This window comes from Lissotriton helveticus, chromosome 1_1 (genome assembly GCF_964261635.1).
Source record: "Lissotriton helveticus chromosome 1_1, aLisHel1.1, whole genome shotgun sequence".
NCBI classification, from domain to species: Eukaryota; Metazoa; Chordata; class Amphibia; order Caudata; family Salamandridae; genus Lissotriton; species Lissotriton helveticus.
Window position 1 is genome coordinate 1,138,605,597 of NC_136057.1, and position 21,115 is coordinate 1,138,626,711.

The following is a 21,115-nucleotide window of genomic DNA, read 5'->3' on the forward strand; positions in this document are numbered from 1 at the left end:
GACTTATCGGAATTGCACTTGAGGCTGTTCAGATGGAACCAATGGAAAACAGCCCCAAGGCAATCCCGGATACTCTCCTCATCAAAGTCTCCTCCCCTCTGACAAGAGAAGAGGAGCTGGGTGTCATCAGCGTAAGACACGATCCGGGCGCCATACGACTCCGCCAACGCCGCCAATGGGGTCATGAAGATGTTAAAAAGGGTTGGGCTCAAAATAGAGCCCTGTGGGACCCCGACTCCCAGAGGCGGCATCACGGCGGAGTCTGGCGACGCCCAGACCGTTTGCCGGCGGCCGGCTAGAAAGGAAGAAAACCAATCGAACACCGTCCCCCGCAGACCTATCTCAAAGAGTCTTGCGAGAAGGCCATCATGGGGGACGGTGTCGAATGCCGCCGACAAGTCCAGCATCACCAGCATGACTTTGCCCCCAGAGTCCAGAACACCTTTAATGGTTTCTGAGACCTCAAGGAGCGCAGTCTCTGTGCTTAGATGGGGACGAAAACCCGACTGGGTGGCATGCAAGATCTCGTTGGTTTCAAGAAAATTGGAAAGCACAGCCTGAACGTGCTTTTCCACAATCTTCGAGAAAGCCGGCAGCAGAGAAATAGGCCTGTAATTGACCGGGGCCTTCGGATCCAGGCCAGATTTTTTTAGCAATGGAATCACCATCGCCTGTTTCCAGGCTTGCGGGACCACTCCGCGACTCAGCGAGAGATTTAACAGCGGGTTTGCCAGAGGGTTGATCACCTCCGCAACTTTCGCTAAAAATTTAGCGGGGCAAGGGTCGAGGGGCGACCCCGATTTAAGATTGCCCATTATCGCTAAAGAGTCAGGGGCAGAAATCGGTGGAAGTCACTCAAAATGTGCCCTAATTTTTCTTTCTTCAGCACTAATCATAATTTCTATGGCAAAATGAACCCCCTCATTTTGTTCCTTTGCAAATTAAATGTTTTAAGTGTTAACACTGTATTCCAATCAAGATTACTTCAGGTGTGCCATACTTTTGTCATAAGTAAGACTGTTAGCGCTCTAGTTGTTCTTTAGAACACTCTGGGACATTCTGTCATTGGGCTATAGTTGGGCTACATCTGGCTGATATTTGGGCTACATTTGTCTTTTTTTGTCTCTGGTGGCCATCTTTGGGCTACATTGGGCTACATTTGGGCTCTAACATATATATAGCCCAATGTAGCCCAATATATATTTTTTCAAAGTTAATTTTCGTAAAAACCACTGGAGCACATATCTTGAGACATAGCAAAGGCTCATCGGGCTACCAGTCCCTACAATTTTGCCAAGTTTGGTGGAAAACCATTCAGCCGTTCGGGCTAAAAGTGAGTCCAACTGCCCTATGGAAATTAACATGGGGAAAACACGTTTTAGGACCCCCCTTTTATCTCGGCCCCCGCTTGACGAATCGCCCCCAAACTTTCAGGGAAGGACCGGAGCGCCGCGAGGCAAAGTTAAGGAAAATATCAGGAAGATTCCTCAACCGGCGCCAAAGTTATTCCCAATAGAATGTTGCGATTTCCCTATGGAAAACAATCCTAACTATATATACCTACTGGCTATCGCCAGTAGGTAATATATATATATATATATATATATATATATATATATATATATATATATATATATATATATATATATATATATATATATACAGATAAAACAAGTTAAATATTTTTGTATGTTTTTTCTGATATTGCTGTCCATGATATTTTTCTGATATTTTTATACTTACCATTATAGTTATAGCAACACAATATTGTAGTAAATTATATTTTTGACACAAAATGTTTGTCAATTATATTGTTTACCATCATATTGTGTCATAGATCAATTTTTTCCCCATCTGTCTTTCTGATTCCTTCCCACTTGTGTGTTTTCCTCTCTTGCTCTGGGTCAAAGTCTAATTAGGAACGAGAATTGGCAAAGCCAATAGGTATCTCCTAAGAGCTATTGGCTTTGGCAATGTTTTGTAGCCATGCTGAGCAGCAGCGGTATTTCTTTGAAGTGTGGCTAGAATTAATTTAAAAGGTCCTATGCCGCAGCCAGGGCTAATGCGCTGTTTTAAAACTCTATCATTGCTGGATGCATCATAGTTTATTTTTTATTACTATTTTTCGCCATGCTTAGCACCAGCCAAACTCCTATAAAGCATGATTACAAATCATTGCCAAAGTCGGCAGTACCCATGCTGTACGTCACAAACAATAGACAATGGTAGACCCAATAGTCTCACTGGCGAGACCTTACGGCCTTGCCAATGCTCATTAGGTCTCGGCACAATATCCTGGTGATTCTGAACAAATCAGTTAATCTCCCCATGCATGAAAAAACAATTATATGACAATTAGCAAAAAATCTTATTGCACGAAGAAAGATATTGCACTCATGTCCAGTCTTAGTTGAAAATACTTTTGAAGGCAGTAAACCTCTGTTCTCACAATAAATGCAGATAACCTCTGTTGTCACAATAAAAATCCATTTCAAAGGAGAAAGGGTCTTCATTTAGTGTGTGTAATGCATAGTAAAACCGTTCTACAAATAGTAAAAGGCTTAACAAAAACGGCAGGGAAGAATTGAAAATAAAAGTAGTGCCTTAATCACAGCTCAATCAGTGGAAGGACAGCAATCAAGCTGAAGTAATCAGTAGTTGGTCCATGCTCCAGCCGAAAGGAGAGGAAGTGAAGCCATCACACACTAGTCAATTAGGAGGCAGCAAATAAGAGTGTCACTGCAGCCAGCAACTGTTAAGCACTGGATGGGCTGCAAGCACCTCGTTGTATAGAATATCTTTTGCAAGTGTGAACGCATGCAGTGCATGTGCTGTCACAGACAAGACCTAAAAATAAGCACCAGCATCCAAAAATGAGCACTGGTGGGCCCCACCTGCAAATATCAGTTTAAATTAAACACTGCTTTCTATCTATCTTAGCCACACGCATCCTTCCCCCATCCCTCATCCACTTCAGTTTGCACTCAATGAACTAAATAGTTCAGAAATAAATGTTATAAAATACACTTTTGGAAATCTTAAGTCATGCATACTTTCAGTTTTCTTTCACATACTTCTGGAGAAGACCTGGTATAATGGCTAAATGATAGAAAAACAGGGAATCTGGATACTAATGTTGTCGTTTCGCCTTGGCCACATGCTGTGGTCCTGAGTGACTGGCTTTTTGAGATAAGTAATAGCTCCTCCTTTACTTCAATAATTTTTGACATGTCTCCCGAGATTTTAATCACCCATTGGGCTGCTGGCAAATCATGGGAGTGTCGGGAAGGGGTTTTTGTTATATTAAGGCAACTTAGTGAGCACACATATTCCATAAGGTTTCTTCGAACAGAAGGAAAACATTGGAAGCCCATGCTAAATGCTTAACTAACATAGTACGGTAGTTGATAAGCTTGCATGAACAGCCAAATCTTCAGTTCTTAACTGAACCTTAAAAAATCAGTCCGGCGACATAGGGATGGTGACAGGGAATTCCACATTTTTCGGTCTTGTCCAGAGAAACTGGAGCCATCCATCGGTTTCCTGTTATATTTTGGAATGGTCAGTGAATTTGAAGAAGAGATACGAAGTATCTGATGAGGAATATATTTCTTAATTCTTGCTTTTTGAAATTGAGGGCCCTCACCCAGTAAAGTTTTAAAGGTAGTGCAGCAGTCTTTAAATATAATCATGTGTTCCAGTGGGATCAAGTGAAGATCCCTATATAAGGTAGTGTGTGACATTTCCTGGGTTGTTTGAAGATCATTATAGCAGCCTAAGTCTGGATACTCTGAAGTCTATGTAATTGATTCTTTGGAAACCCAATATATACTTGGCAGAGGTAAGTACCTTTGTCCAAATAGGGACCCTTGCTTCTAGTCAGTTAAGGGGGATACACTCCCAAAATAACCCCTGCTCACTCCCTTGGTAGCTTGGCATAAGCATACAGGCTTATCTCAGAGGCAGTGTGTAAAGCATTTGTGAACGCATCCAGTGAAAACACTACAAATGGACACCACGCCAGTTTAGAGAAATAAGTAGTCTTTATCTAAACCAACAAAAAATCCACAATACAGTATTAAAAATGACTTTCAGATGGTAGAAATAGTTCAGATCAAGCAGAATTGCAGATGCGACACTTTTCTCACAAAGTCCCTGAAATGCGACACACAAACAAACAAAACGGGACGCAGAGAAGGTGATGCGTCGTTTCCTTGCTTCCTTACCGAAGAGGAGGTGATCTGTCGGGGTTTTACTGCATGGGGAGGTGATGCGTCGGTTTCTTACTGTGTCCCCCAATGATACGACAGGCTTAGCGCCTTGATGCGATGTGATGATCCAGTGACGATGTGTGAACTCGTGCAGCCGCACAGCAGGCCTTGCGTTGAACTCGGCACGATGATCTTGGACTTCGTAGATCGGTGCACTAGATGCGGCGTGCGACGATTTCTCGAGCCGCGGCAGGCACTGGGATGGTTTCTTTGGCGATGCGTCGGAAACAGGTGTGGATGCGTCTCGCTTCTTCGAAGTGGTGCGATTTTCAACTCCCAGTCTCTAGAGGTCTGGAACAGCAGCAGGCACCTCTTTGCAGATTAGAATTCCCAGCAAGGAAATTCAGGGGAGCTGGTGGTGAGGTCTTTGTGTACCTGAGACTTCAGAACAGGAGACAAGCTCAGTTTCAAGCCCTTGGAGATCTTCTCTCAAGCAGTTGACAAAGCAAACAGCAAAAAGTCCTTTTCTCCTTTCCTTGGTAGCAAGTAGCCACTGCAGCCCAACCCAGACAGCAAACAGCACAGGGGCAGTATTCCTCCTCAGCTTCTCCAGCTCTTCTCCATGGCAAAGGTTCCTCTTAATTCCCAGAAGTGATCTAAAAGTCTGGGGTCTGGGTCCCTCTTTTTATACACAAAAATCATTTGTTCTCTGAAGGCAGAGAGTGTCAAAACCAGTTCTGTCCTCACTGGTGCAGCTTCCTGCCAGAAAGTGGAGACCGCATTGTTGAAGGCAGACCTGGCCCATTCAGGTGAAAGCAAATCTCCTCCCTCTACTCTAAATGCAGCCCAGGTCTATTCAGCCCAGCCCTAACTCATCAGACTTCTTGAGTAGCTGCCCCTCTCCAGCCCCTGTTATCCAAAAGCCAGACATGCAATACACAAATCTAGCAAAGGAACACTGGATGGTTAGGCAAGAAAATACCTACTTTCTAAAAGTGGTATTTTTAAACACAGAATGTAAAAATCACCCTCACTTTAAGATGCATGTTAACATTCTGAGTTCAGGCATTCTAAAAGTATTCTTCTACCTGGTTCCCAGGGCCAGTTATGTTTATAGGATGTTATAAACAAACTCCCCATTCTGTCCTATGGGAACTGATAGACTTGCAATAGTGAAAAACGAAATTGGCAATAGTTCACTATCACGACATGCCACACAAATCAGGGCATGCCCTACATTTCATATACAATGCACCCTGCCCACAGTGGTGCCTTGGGCCCACCTTGGGGGTGACTAATTTGTAGAAAAGGCAAGGTTTAGGGATTGGCAAGTGTGTGCACTTGCCAAGTCGACATGGAAGTCCCAGACTGCACACAGGCTCTGCAATGGCAAGCTAGAGTTACCTTTTACAGACTGTTTCTGTGGGTGGCACAATCAGTGCTACAGCCCACTAGCAGCATTTGATTTACAGGCCCTGGGCACACACAGTGCACTATACTAAGGTCTGACAAGTACATCAAGCATGCCAATCATGGAATCACTATTCCATAACAACAATTTACAATTGGCTGTCTTGAAGTGTGAGTAAAGGTATAACACCCTTGTTGGTTTAAATACATAATGCAGAAAAACAGGATTCTTATTCGCGCAAAGAAATTTCACTTTTTGGCTTTATATGACTGAAATTTGAAGACAATGTTTAATCATAAAAATGTACTATCTATAGAAAAACGTGGATAAAGAATTGAAAGAAAAACATATTGGTAAAGCAGAGTGTGGACCCACTATCTGTGAACTCAAGTCCAATTATGAGCAAGCAAAATACCATTATACCTGCCTGCTAAGAAGTAGATATGCTGCTATATTAAAATTATATGGGGTGTTTGACATTAATGTAATTTAAAATGTTTAGTGTTGCCGTATGCCACCACGTTAAAACTGCAACATGCTTTTTTGTTTTTTAATTATTTTTGTGGCATATGCTTTCAATACAAAATAACCATTGCACTAGCTTGCCACGACCAAGCTTATTAATAATGCTTGTGAAACATGCTAAAATGTTATTTATCTGTTTCTGTTAGCTCTGCAGCCACAGTTATCCAGCGTCACTGGCGAGGATATGCTGTACGCAGCGATATAAGTTTTTACCTCACACTTCATGAGGCTGCTGTAGTGATCCAGACAGCGTGGAGAAACTTCCACTGCCGGAGGAGCAACAAAAGTGCTTGGAAGAAAGACACATTGTCAGACCTCGCCACTCCACGCCGTAGATGTGAAGCTGCAACTCGCATTCAGGTTAGTAAACTGTCAGACTGTGAAAGGTCACACAGGTTAAAAGGTAATCAAAGTAAATTGTACATTTATGTCATGCACAAAGCAAAGTTACTCTAGCAGCAGCAAGACAAACAATATTAATTGGTAGGAAATGATATTACTTCACGATTGTATACATGCTTCTATCGCCACTGATTTTATACTAGAGAAATGGTGTGCAACAGTGGTCTACAAAGGCCGGAGCCGTGCCATGTTATGCGATAACCACAAACTGCAACCGACCATTTCCGAGTAGATTAATTGGATCTTAACACGTGCTGAATATTTTCCACCCTTATGAGCCAACCTTGGCATCCCTTTGCTAGATATTGTGGATTCTCATTCCAGTTTACACGATCCTAGAACTTTGAATCGCCTTAATCATGTTTGTGATGACTGACCCTATTCGGGGGCGACGGGGCAAGCAGGGTGTACTGGGGCACTGGGCCACAGCCTTTGGAGATGAGGTTGTTTTCTTCTGATGTCCGAGGGTATGCAAACTGGGCCACGCAGAGCCCCTTCCGCACTAGACTCTCAGTGACAGGCATGGCGAGCAGTCAAAGGTTTGGCAGGGAGGTTATTGTGGAGGTGCAACTGTCTCAGAACAGTGTAATAATTTGATAGTACAGTCCAGTGCTTATCTTTATAAAAGAATAGTTTAATACACAATAAAACTCAATATGTCACGCTATACAAAAAGCATTGGATGCTCAGAGTCAGAGGTGCAGGATTACTGCCTTCTGGCGAGGATGCACTCTCTACCCCTATCCACCTCCCTTAGTCTAAGGTTACCCTAGTAAATGTAAATGTAAATGTAGTTGAGCTTATATAGCGCACAGCTACCCGCAGTGGGTTTCCCGGCGCTTGCTTAGGGAACACTTCCTGGTATTCCCCTGTGAGATAGCAGGGTATCCACAAGATGAAAGTCAGGCATCCCGCCGCGAGGGGCCGTTGTGGAGATTAAGCAAGCTATTGCCCAGAGTCGCAGAGTGTGAACTCGTGAGTCGAGGAGGCACCGGGCGAGAATTATCGAGTCCTTGAATTTTTTTTTTTTTTAGCCCAAGACCCCGCTGAGGCGGGGAATTGAACCCTGGTCCAGGACCGATCTCAGCTTCCGGGTCTGCTGCCTCTAACCCCTGAGCCACACTTCTCCACCTAGTGTAGGTTTCAGCACGGGTGGAGTCCCTCCCGCCCCCCACACCCGGTCCGGTATGCACGAGCAGGCCTTCTATCTCTCAATGTTTGCTTTACCCACAGTTTGGGTCCATGATAGGTCTCTCATTCACTCACCCACAGCTCAGGCAATGGCCTGCTTCCTCCTAGAATGTTTGAGTTGTTGATTCAGTGTCTTGGTGCTGTCTGAGGTGATGCAGACCGCTTCTTGTCGCAGATCCAGTGACAGAAGCTCAGTCACTTCAAGGTGCTTCAGTGCAGCATCAGATCTTCATCCACTCAATCTCACTTCCAGGTGGCATCTGGCAGAATCACTTGGGCACACAGGTGCAAGCACCTCAAGACAGGAGCTTTACTTATAGCGAGGTTGGGCAAATGTCATAAGCTTTCACATGTCTCTTCTTCAGTGGCACATACTGCTTGAGGGCATAGCAGGATCTACGGGTTGATGTCCTCAGGCATACTTTGGCAGGGCTGCAAATCCTCCGTTTCAGTGATGGTTACTGGCTCCAAGCTTGGAGCATGCCAGTCATGGGTCCACAAATCTGCCAAACTGGCCCACATCACTGGGGCCAATGGCTTTTGCACCTGTTTGTAGTCTGCTCCTCCTTCAGGCTTGGTTCTTTCATTCCTTCTTCTTTCAGGCAAGATCCTCCTTCCATTAGAAGGAACATCTATTCTTTCAAGTCAGACTCCAAGCTGTCTTGGAAGCTGGCTGTCAGGTGAACACCTGCCTTGGTTACGCAGTAGTCCTTGGTTACGCAGTAGTCCTCTGGGTACTCTGCGGAGAACCTTGTCCTTGGTCGAGTTGAACATGGAACTAGAACAAGAAGTTGGTCAGCAGTTCCTTCTCTCATACAGGTACAAAAAACAAGGGATGTGTATTTTCTGTCTGCACTTCCAGAACCAGTTTAGATCGGTTCTACTTTCATGTGTCTTTCACAGGAAGTCTTACAGACTCAACCTTTTTGTAGAGTGATGCTCCTCACAGCAGGGTTCTCTCCAAATTGGAGTACTCATAACAGAACAACGAAAGGTGTGAGGATTCTCCACCTAACTATTACAGCTACATCTGACAGAGATCAGGAAGACATACAAAAGGCTGAGCTTTGTCTAAATGACACTTAACACTCTCACACCAGGAATTGCAGTCTCGCCCTTCACCACAACCAACCACCGATTGGCATTCTTTAGGGGAGCGATAGGCCCTCATTGAATTTCTATAGGGAGCTTGTCTCCCCTTTCCCCACTTCAGTGTCTTGGTCCCCTACCTCAGTCTCAGGAATTTCAGCATTACATATCCACAGTCTGGGAATATAACCTCACTTCCATCTATTGCATATAAAAAGGTGAGGGTTTTCCAAAGTGAAACCCATGGCCCTTCTTCACTCTGGTTTACTCTAGCTTGCACATTATGTGTAATACACAGACCACACACATACATACAAAATTTGTTCGGGATAGCAGCACCACGATCCGAGCTCACCTGTAGCAGTGGAACTTTACAGGAGTGAGCCAACAGGCCACCACTCATGTAACATAGATAAAAAGGTCTGGTAACCACTATGGATTCACAAAACATGGTATGCTGCCACAACCAACAGGGACAGTAGTTCACTATCTTTAAATGTAAGTCACAGGACGGATCCATCACCTCACTTATGTCGAGAAACAGGCCTAGATTCTGCTAACACACTAGATTAGTGTGAGGCTAGGGCCAAAAACAAAAACACAGGAGGCCAGACACTCGCAGTTGGGCACTAAGGACAGGGGTACACGACTGTACACCATACAAGACACATTCCCATCCCAACAGAGGTGCTGACACCCATTCTAAGGCACGGTCAAAGGCAGAGTCATGTACTGGTGTAGGGCAAAATGTGCATGCACAATTTGTGACAGGGACATGTACACAGGAATAGGGATTCAATGACATAATACAAAGTAAATAACACTTGGATGGGGAGACATGGACACTTAGACTGTCAGCGATTGTCATTCATTAGGATAGGGAGACATAGATATGCCACCTGTGATGGGGAAACACATACAAGCATACTGGTACTGGGAGAGATGGTCACACTCACTGAAATTGAGAAGCACAGATAAAAACCGTGGAGCAAGCAAAGGATGACACTCACACCGCGGCTTAACAAATTACACAGTGAAGACACTCACACTCGTGTTTGTGAAAAGTCCCAAGACACAGCAATCCTCCAAGCATTAACGGCCGCCACAAAACTCCAGTTGGGGGGCTAAGGGAGATATAATAGAAAATAAACGTACCTGTCCTGTCTCTGGCACGTAGGTGCTTCTCTTCCCTCGTGATGGTGTCCCAGCAGTCTCTGGGACAGCAGCACAGGCTCCCCACCTAATCTAGACGCTGCTCTCATTGTATGAGAGCAGTGCCAGGATTGGTCTGAGCGTCCTCGTTTGCGGCTCAGACAGTGCCTTAGTGCTTGTTGCTTTTCTCCAACCTGGCTGTGCGACACTCCTGGGTTGGAGACATCTAAGTGCCCAGTCTGTGTGGCCGGCCTAAGACGGCCAGCCAAACCGACATGTGCACTTTAAAGTGCAAACTACCCCCCCAATCCTGTCATGTCTGGCCCCACCCAAGACTCCCTGGCTCAGTTAGTTAACAGAAAAAACTGCTAACATTTTTATACTATCATTTTATTTGCCACTGACTGACTCAGTGGGGCAACACTCTTCTGCCATTACGGAGGAGCTGGCCCTGCCTCCAAGGGATTCGCTGCCACAAGAAAACACTCATTTCAACAAACAGAAAGCATATTGAAATGTACAGCAAACAAAGTGTGTTTTCTTTATTTATCAGCGAATCGATATTCCCTTGTAATTTTTGTTATTTGTATGTATGATATATTGTTATCACGGTCAAGATGAAAATCAGCAAACTAAACCTTGTTACAGATGGTGAGTGGTTGGCATCATTGTAGCAGTGTGACTCACTACAATCGCATGCTTTGAAATACTGACAGCATTTCCAGTTAAAGGGCCATCGGAATGTGCTCTAGTTTCTTATACTTACACTGACCAGTCTTTTTTTGCTCTTCCCTCGGACAGTTCATGCACTGGGATACATTTTTTTACCTTACAGTAGGCTTTGAGCTTGCCCATTACTTACCATTTGTTGCCTTCATTATAGCTCTCATTTGCTTGATTCTAATTTGGTAGCGTGTGTGGGCTTGACTTCCTCTTCTTGGCTTTGTTCCACCCCTGGAGCATGAGCTCATTATGTGTCTCCTTCTGCTGCTCTGTTTACAGGCGCTATTTTTTTCTTTTTGCTAAGTACTCTAGTAGAGTGCATGTGTTTTACTGCTGTCTCCCTTATGTATGTCACCCCCTCCGCTGCACTCGCTGCCTGTATGCTTCTCCCTGCCCTTGTGTGATTATCCATTCCTCCACAATGCTTTTTATTATCCAGTATTATGGGTATCTTTCATAGATTCACATGCCTGAATCATTCCCCGTCGTCGGGGTGGGAGTCCCCGGTAAATAAATATAGTAATGTCACATGGACATATACTTAGTACTAGGCCAGAGGCCTCACATTAGTAGCCTATCTAGGTCCTTATGTAAAAAGGACCAAACTTTGGCCAGTAGCCAATCAGCTCCTATCACCCTCCTGACCTTCCTGGAAGGAGCCCTTGTCCCTCAGATTTTCTACCGCACGTCGTGCTGAAGGGAGTCTCCACTGAGCTCTGCTCAGGTTGTTTTCCTATATCTTTGGATTCTATCCTTTTATCCTTTTATTCTTCAAGTTTTGGTAGTGAATATGGCTACTACTCCTAAAAAAGGGCTTTTTAGACCCTGTGCCTCTTGTAGTAAAATGAGGTTACATATAGAGGACAAACATGAAGATTGCCTGTATTGCCTCTATCCTCAGCATTCTGCCAAGGAATGTAAGATTTGTCGCACTCTCCCGATCAAGACGTTGAAGGACAGGGAAGGGCGACTGCTTCTGTGGCTCCAGAGACTAAAGAACAAAGAGCAGGTAGTCTCTTCAGGTGAGAGCGAGTGTTCCTTCAGGAGCTTCCACTCCGCTTCAAAAAGGCCTGGGCAGTCATCTCCAGATCAGTCTGTGGCGCCTCCTCACAAGAAGCCAAAGTCTGTTGAGAGTCATCCTAAGGTCAAGCCTTCTCTTCAGATGACAGAATTCAAAAAGCCTGCTATAATGTCGTCTAGCCTGCCTGTGACGTTGTCGACAGTCTCCATTTCGACATCCACGGCGTCTACTTTCTCCATGGCATCGACTTCTACCACGTCGTCGACGATGGGTAGGTCAATATCTTCTGTCATTCCTGTCATAAAATCGTCGTCGTCGCCTTTGACAGCGCTCCCGTCGACGTCTGTTTCATCATCGACGAAGGCAAAGCTTCCAGCGTCGACGAAACTCCCATCGTCGACGAGGACTTCCTCGTCGACGAAGATCCCATCGTCGACGAAGACACAACCGTCGACGAAGATCCCATCGTCGACGAAGACACAACCGTCGACGAAGATACACCCGCCACCGTCGACGGGCCTATCGACGACGAGACCGTCGACGACGAGACCGTCGACGGCGCCGTCGCCGTCGACGGTGGCATCGTCGTCGTCGAATGCTGCAGTGTCGACGCCGCCATCGACGAGGACGTCGTCGACAAAAACATCAATGAAAACACCTGAAACATCAAAAATAGTAGACGCTACACCATCAACGGACACCGCGTCAAAGGATTTACTCTCCAAGGGCTCTCCCTCATTGAAGTATACATATACACACTTTAAAATGTCGTCATGTTTGGTCACACCAGAGATGACCTCACCCAGTAAGGTCCAACAGTTGTTGCCAACGCAGTTTTTAGACACAGAAGATCCAGAAGATCAGTCCATGTTTCCCATAGCATCCAGTCCCTCTCATCTCAACATCAAAATTCATGAGAGTTCGGACTGTGAAGATTTTGAGGAAATTACAATTCAGGAATCAGTTCAAGAGCATACCACTGTTCAGCCTATGGTGTGCCTTCCAGCTTCAATTGTTTCTGACCTACAATTTCTAATTTCAGATTATAAACAAAGATTTCCATCATCTGCTCCTGCCTCTGGAGTACAGGTACCACAGGAAACACCAACTCCTAAACATCGACAGCGGCCTCTCCCGCGGGATGTGCATCAGGAACAAGAGACATTTCCTCCTCAAAATTCTACGGATGAGGAAGAATATGAGGAAGAAGTGGGAATTGATGAGGCCCAGGATGAAGAAGGCGAAATACATGATGACGATGATATGGATTCTGATTATAATGCTAACCCAGATCCAATATCCCCAGACCAAGTACAGGACGATTCAACCCCTGAGGACTTAGGGGGATTCCATAATATCGTAGGAAGAGCGGCTGCAAGATTCAACATCCAAATAGCATCGGAAACGAAGGACTGTTTTCTTCATGATTTCTAAGAACCCTTCAAGAGATCAGCTCGCTCCATTCCAGTAATCGATTATATATGGGAGCAAGGACAAAAAATAATGAAAACTCCTCTCTCTCTCATTCCAGTGCCGGCTAGACTTGAAAAGAAATACAAAGCCCCAGACACTGCACCCGCATGTTTGACTGGTCAAACTAAACCTGATTCAGTTATATCTCAGGCCGCTCAGCGGAAGTCCAGCAATCCGTCAGCGACCATGACCGCTCCTCCTGATAAAGAAGGAAGAAAGCTTGATGCCATTGGCAAGAGATTTTCCTCCATGTCCGCCCTATCAATCAGGGCTGCAAATTCTCTGGCTTTACTAGGGCGCTATAATCGACAGATATGGGCAGATATAGCCCCATATCTGGGGGCGATTCCAGAAGACCAGAAAGACGAGGTTAAAAAGATTTTGCTGGAGGGTGAACGCTCTGCTTCAGAGATGATAGAGGTGGCCCTGGATATTGCTTCCACAGGGTTCCGTCAATTGGCGGGAGCAGCAGTTTTAAGGCGCCAGGGCTGGCTTAAAGCCACAGCATTCCGGCCTGAAGTGCAAGCCAAAGTCCTCGACATGCCTTTTGATGGGGAGCGCCTTTTCGGTGAACATATTGATGACATGCTGCAAGGCATTAAGAAGGATACCGAAACAGCGAAAGCCCTAGGCACTCTACAATTCAAGCAGAATTCCTTTCGAGGCTCCAGAGGTCGAGGACAACAGTCTCGTGGCAACTATCAAGGTTACAAGTCCTCTTATAATTCTTCCCAGCAGTACAAACCTCAATATCAGCAGAGGCAACAACAACAAGGACAATCCTCATATAACAAGTCGTCCTTTCGAGGAAGAGGAGGAAAGAAAGACAATAACAGACGTCAATGACTGCTTTCTCCAGCTGGCCTCCACCTCTTCTCCACAGTTCGTAGTTGGAGGAAAAATTACCAACTTCCTTCACAATTGGAAGAAAATTACTACAGATCGTTGGGTGTTGCAGTTAGTCCGCTTCGGACACACTCTGGAATTTCTCGAGCATCCTCCTCCAAATCCACCATGTCCGGCGCAACACAAAAATCTAAACATACTTCAACAGGAACTCTTGCTAATGCTTCAGAAAAAAGCAGTGGAAAGAGTTCCTCGAGAACAAAAGGGGAGAGGATTCTACTCCCGATTCTTCCTGATCAGAAAAAAGGAGAAGAAGCAGTGGAGACCGATACTGGATTTGAGAAACCTAAACCAATACCTCAAGAAGCAGTCTTTTCGTATGGTTACCCTTCAGGAGGTATTACACCTGCTCAATTCAAAAGACTATATGGTATCCTTGGACCTCCAGGATGCCTATTTTCATATCCTCATTCACAAGAGTCATCGACAATTCCTGAGGTTTACAGTGGCAGGCAGGCACTACCAGTTCAGAGTCTTACCATTCGGCCTGAAGTCAGCTCCGCGCATCTTTACAAAGTGTCTGTCTCCGGTAGCAGCATACCTTCGCCAGCATCATCATCAAGTCTTTCCCTACCTGGACGACTGGCTTGTCAAGGCTCCTACTCGAACAGGTGTGGCCAAATCCTCTACCGCCTGCCTTCGTCTCTTCGAGAACTTAGGCCTAACGCTCAACCAGGAAAAGTCAAATCTACGTCCATCACAACGTCTCAATTTCCTAGGAGCGACATTGGATACACAACAGGAGAAAGCCTTCCCTTCCAGGGTACGTCAGGTCAAGCTGAGAAACCTGGCCGTCCAAATTCAGACCAAAAAGAGAGTCAGGGTTCGACTATTCAAGTCGTTGCTAGGAATGATGTCTTCCAACATATTTCTCATTCCGCATTGTCGTCTCCACATGCGACCTCTACAGGAAGCTTTAACAAATCAGTGGATCCAAAGTACAGGATCTTTCGACGACTGGGTCAAGATCACTCAGGTCATGAAAAAGGCTCTGAGATGGTGGCTTCTGGGCGACAACTTGAACAAAGGCCTTCCTTTTTTACTCCCAGTCTCCCCTTATGTCATAACCACGGACGCATCACTGGAAGGATGGGGAGCGTTCCTTCAGGAATTGCAAGTACAAGGTCAGTGGTCAGTGGCAGAAAAACGACTCCACATCAATTTGCTAGAGTTACGAGCAGTACGCTTAGCTCTTCGGGCATTTCTACCCCGAATCAGGAGCTTCCCAGTGCTTGTGAGGACGGACAACACCACCACAATGCACTACCTAAACAAACAGGGAGGTACTCGATCCAAGACGTTGTCTCGCGAATCTCAGCAAATTTGGAGGTGGCTACTCCAGCACAACATTTCTCTGCGGGCAGAGTATGTCCCAGGAGTAGACAACATCCTGGCAGACTCGCTAAGCAGACAGCGCTCAATTTGCCACGAGTGGGAGCTCGACCAGAAGACGCTCGACTCAGTGTTCTCCCGTTGGGGCAAGCCTCACCTGGATCTCTTTGCGACGGAAATGAATGTGAAATGCCAAAGTTACGCAAGCTGGCTTCCCCAGAAAAGATCCCTAGGGAATGCTTTTTCGATGACATGGTGCGAGACCTTTGCTTACGCCTTTCCACCGTTTCCCCTAATCCCGGAAATTGAAAGCAGAGAGTTGTACCATGATCCTGATAGCCCCAGCGTGGCCACGCCAGCACTGGTATACAGAACTACACCTGCTATCGCTGGAACCTCCAATTCTATTCAGGACATGCCCACATCTCCTTACAATGAACCAGGGACAAGTCCAACATCCGGATCCAACATCTCTCAAATTATCGGCTTGGCTCCTGAGTTCAGAGAGTTCCAGAACCTAGATCTTCCACAAGAATGCAGAGTCGTTCTAGCCCGGGCCCGGGCTGAAAGTACTAATAAGACATATTCCCTCAAGTGGAAAAGGTTCTGTTTGTGGTGTAGGGCTCAGAAATTGCATCCGTTCACTTCTACTCCAGCACAAAATCTGCCCTATTTGCTCCACCTAGCCAATTCAGGGCTGGCACACGCTTCAATAAAAGTCCATCTGGCGGCCATCTCCAGGTTTAGACGTTCTTCGTGTGGCGCTTCTCTATGGACCAACAGACTGGTCAAGCAGTTTCTGAAGGGATTATTCAGAACTTTCCCTCCAGTACGAGCGTCACCACCTACATGGCAACTAAACGTGGTACTAGCTCAACTAATGAAACACCCGTTCGAGCCAATTCACAAAACAGATCTTAAATATTTGTCATGGAAAACGGCTCTACTACTGGCGCTCACGTCAGCAAGGAGAGTGAGTGAACTGCAGGCTTTTTCTGTGCAAGACCCTTTTCTCCAGTTTAAGAATGACAGGGTCATTTTAAGGACTAATCCAAAATTTATACCAAAGGTTCCGTCCTCTTTCCATCTCAATGAACCTATTGTCCTGAGATCTTTCTTCCCAAATCCATCATCTGCGGCTGAAAGATCTCTGCACTCATTGGACCTCAAGCGATGTCTCAAATTCTACATACACAGGACTGAGCAATTTCGGAAGTCTAACCAATTGTTTGTTGCATTTAGCAGGCCTAGGAAAGGCCTAGCATTGACAAAACAGAGCATTTCCAGATGGATTTCAGCGGCCATCGCATTCTGTCACCAACAGGCGGGCCATCCTCTGCCTTCAAAGATTCGAGCACACTCCACTAGAGCGGTAGCCACCTCCATGGCGCTCTTTGCTGGGGTACCCATCGTCGACATCTGCAGAGCGGCGACATGGAAGACGCCGCATACGTTCACCAAGCACTACTGCTTGGATTCTGAACTTATGAAGGATGCAGCAGTAGGACAGGCTGTCCTACGTCATCTATTTCATTAGAGGTGAGCCTTCTTCCTATCATCCCACCTTCCAGGTAATTTACCGCACATTTCTTATCAGGTTGTGAGTATCATGTAAACTGTGTAACAACTTATGATAAGTTTATTATGTCTTTCAAGATGTATGTGAGAAATGTGCTCATTATTGCTTGCTATTCTGATTCAGGCATGTGAATCTATGAAAGATACCCATAATACTGGATAAGAAATGCGTTACTTACCTGTAACAGCAGTTATCCAGTATTGGTATCTTTCATAGATTCACATGAAACCCACCCGCCTCCCCTGGAAGGGCTCACCTAAGTCTTCTCAGTAGGTACTACTTGGCACGGTGCTTACGAAAATCTGAGGGACAAGGGCTCCTTCCAGGAAGGTCAGGAGGGTGATAGGAGCTGATTGGCTACTGGCCAAAGTTTGGTCCTTTTTACATAAGGACCTAGATAGGCTACTAATGTGAGGCCTCTGGCCTAGTACCAAGTATATGTCCATGTGACATTACTATATTTATTTACCGGGGACTCCCACCCCGACGACGGGGAATGATTCAGGCATGTGAATCTATGAAAGATACCAATACTGGATAACTGCTGTTACAGGTAAGTAACGCATTTCTTCTGTGTGCTTCTCCCTCACATCTTTTCAATTTCCTCACCCATGTTCCTATCAATCTCTGTTTGCCCCCACCCTCAGCGTTGATCTCCCCACCCGCCCCCTCTCCTGTTGCTTCCTTTCCTCTGCGTGGCTTTCCCCACCTGGTTGCTTCCCTCTACCCCCACCTCGCTTCACCCACTCCTTCCTGTTGCTCGCCTTCCCCCCCTTCTGTTGCTTGTTCCCACCTGTGGTGTCCCCCCCCCCCCCCACACACACACCCTAGGATCCCTCCCACACAATGTTATTGGTTGTTTACCAATCTAAATAGGACCAGCAGACAGAAAATTAAAAATGCTTGTTTCATTTTGTAGGCATGTGGTGCTTGCTGTGATCACCGACAAAATGATGCGGCTGACCGCATATGCCTTTTTAAAACAAATTATAGTAGCTATGCTGCTCAGCATCGGGGATGCTGTACAGCATAGCTAGAAACATTGGCAAAGCCAGTGGGTTCCAAATGTGTGGCCTATTGGCTATGCCAGTGCTTGTTTGGTATGGTTTGACAGCACAGCTGTCTGGTTGATTCACTGTTAAAAAAAATATTTAATTGGCACAAAGTGGTTTTGGCTCCAACAAAAGGAACAGTTCTCTCACCTCCTGCTATTGTTTTTTTTATCTCCACACCTTCAGTTGGAGTCCAGGAGGAATGCACCCAGTTGTCATGAATTTCGACACATGCAATTATCTAGCTCCTGTACGGAATTTTTCCAGAAAGTGGCATTCTCAGCTACGTTTTCCTGCATTGGAGAAGCCAGTAGGGCAGACTTTCATATGATAAACAACATTTGTGCATGCAACACATATAAAGGAAATTTGTAAATGTCTCTTTACGTGCGATGGCGCATTAAAGCCAGGCCTACTTGCTTTGCCAATTCTCGTTTTCACTTTTGTTTGTTGCTAGAATTCCGTCTTCAACCATTATTTCTGTACACATCTGATGTTATGATTGGAAGCAACAAAAACATGTCGTTGATTGCCCAATGCATTGGTTGTGCAATAGCGAGTAAAATCACTTTTACCCACTGGAAGCTCTGACAAATGGCTGTTTGATTCCTACTCCTTAGAAATATAATTGCTGAAAGAGCACGCTTGTGTTTTCCTTTGTATCTCGTTTTCCCCCGGGCTACCATGGCCCCATTGGAACTGTCAGATATGTAATTAGTTGACCTAAGCTTGTAGTGAAGGGAGTTTTAGGATTCCATTCTTCTTACCAGAAGAGTCTCCTGGGTATGCTGACATATGGCGGAATTTCATTCGTCTTGAATTTTTAAGTGTCACAAAGCGCAAAAAGAAAATCATTGAGTTTTAAAATGAAAGTTTAAAGTGTTTAATGTTCCCAATGGAATAATGTAGGGAATATGAACTTGATTTACAGTCTCGTATAATGTGTTTTAACATTTTGTACAGGCCTGTTGGAAGGGTTTCTATTTGAGGAAAAAACTCTCCGCGGCTCTTGCTGCGATTGCAGTTGATGAACTGGACGAGGACTTCGAAGAAGTAAATTTGGATGATTTTACATATGACGAAGTAGGTAGCATTCGTACTGTAGATACCAAATCATTGCTTCCTTTTCTGTAATTAAAGTGCACGTTGTATTGAAAATCACACAGCATAACAAACAATGTTTGCTACATGGTTTTGAGCCACATGCAGAGTGTTATTCTTTGAAAAATAGTGTCAACCAGTGGGAACTTTTGAATGACAGAACTATGTTGTAGAATATTATTAGATGTGTTTTGATACAACTTGTTAAGAACAGACACGGTTATTTTTTACCTTTGTCAGAACCCTTTTCGTAGTGCCAAGGCGCAGGAACGGGTTACTGGACCCAACCATAGGCGTTGTGGCCTTTTACTGCTGCTGTCCGGGGGTCTGGCCTATTAAGGGCACTAGTAACTCTGCCAAGTACCCCTTGCACCGCGTGACTCCCAGTGGTAGCGCGGATCGAACAGTCCATGACTGTTCGAGGGGGAGGTAGGTGTGGGGCGTACACAAGCGTCAAAGTACAACAGCACTTGCAATACGCTGATTGCCCAGCCAAATGAACAAAAATAGTATTTTAATTAAAAACAATACACAGCATACAGGAAATAATATTCACAATCTCTTAGGGTCGGTACACTAGTGTCGTCCTGGGCACCATTCCAAAGTGCCTCTGGCTCTTCTAGTGAGGCTGGTTATTCCCCGTTCAAAACTGGAGGCAACTTCAACGTACGGGACACGCTAGTCCCCACGTCAGCAGTGCTACATGCTGAGTTTGTTCAAATTCACAACATACCTACTGGCCTTGAACAATTTTACCTGACACAATGGCAGCCGGAAAGTTTAGAAGGACTGGGGCACATCTCTGCGGGCTCTGATGCTGAGGGTGTGCAACCTGTCCCGTCTTTGTCCGATAATGTGTCGGGTCTCCTCAGTCTCCAGATAGCCAACATTGGTGGCGGATGTCCACTCTGCGGATCCTACGCAATTAGTAAGTGATCTTCACAGCTGAATGACTATATTAATCCAGGGTAACAGCCCTACCTCAACAGTGCCCCCCTCCTGACACACGGGGATCGCTGATTTCACCTGCACCAGGGCTACAGCCCTAATATCACGGTGTCACGCTCCTGGCACACAGGAGTCACCTCATTCTCAGCACAAAAGCGACGGCCATAGCTTTCACTATGGCCCGCACCTGGCACATGGGGGCCTTCGATTTCTGTTTCCAGCAATCCCAAATGGGCCAGGTGTCTCACTCTTTGCTCACTGGGATCCATTTGCATGATCCCCACTGTGCCTCGCTCCCTACAGACACTCTCCTCACAGGGTCTACTGGTCTTGGTAGGCAGGCAGGCAGACGGCTGATGCTCCAGGTGCAGAACATTTGAAAAAGCCTTTTCTGGCTATGAGCCATCCCTCTACATCTTGGTCCTCAGGGCCACTCTTCACTAATGCATTGGTCATTGATGCTGTTTTTCTGTATGTTATGGCCTGGCCGGACGTTTAGGAAGTAAGGGCCAGATGTATGAAGCCCTTTGCGATTCGCTAACGCCGGAATTCGCAGAATTCTGGCGTTTGCGAATCGCAAACTGTGTTTTGGTATGTATGTGCAAAATTGCAAAATAAGGAATCGCAAAAATTGCGATTCCTTATTTTGCTCAAGCATTTAAGGAATCGCAATTTTGCGATTCCTTAAATGCTATGCATCAAGCATTTTTTTTTGCGAATCCACATTAAGAAATCGCAAATTTCCACAAACTTGTAGTTGGTGGTAATTTGTGATTTCTTTCACAAATGCACTTTTTGGCATTTGTTAAGGTGCCATGTGGCGCTCATACATGCCCTTAGGGCATGTATGTGCGCCATATGCGCACACATGTAAGTTTCAGGAGTGCAGCAGGGTGTCCTTTGGACACCCCTGCACCCTTGAAATTATTCTCAATTTGCGATTAGCAAATTGCGAATCGCAAATGGGAAATAACTTCACATTCCTTCCTATGGGCCTCC

The 21,115-nt window shown here is 45.5% G+C and overlaps 1 protein-coding gene across 1 annotated transcript in view; it reads left to right on the plus strand.

Moving 5' to 3' along the window:
* Positions 1–21,115, plus strand: part of LRRIQ1 (leucine rich repeats and IQ motif containing 1) — a 1,358,071-nt gene that overhangs the window by 845,357 nt on the left and 491,599 nt on the right. The window contains exons 16-17 of the mRNA XM_078678880.1: positions 6,294–6,507; positions 19,031–19,150. Coding sequence (XP_078535006.1) covers positions 6,294–6,507; positions 19,031–19,150 — 334 coding nt within the window. The remainder of the gene's footprint in view (positions 1–6,293; positions 6,508–19,030; positions 19,151–21,115) is intronic.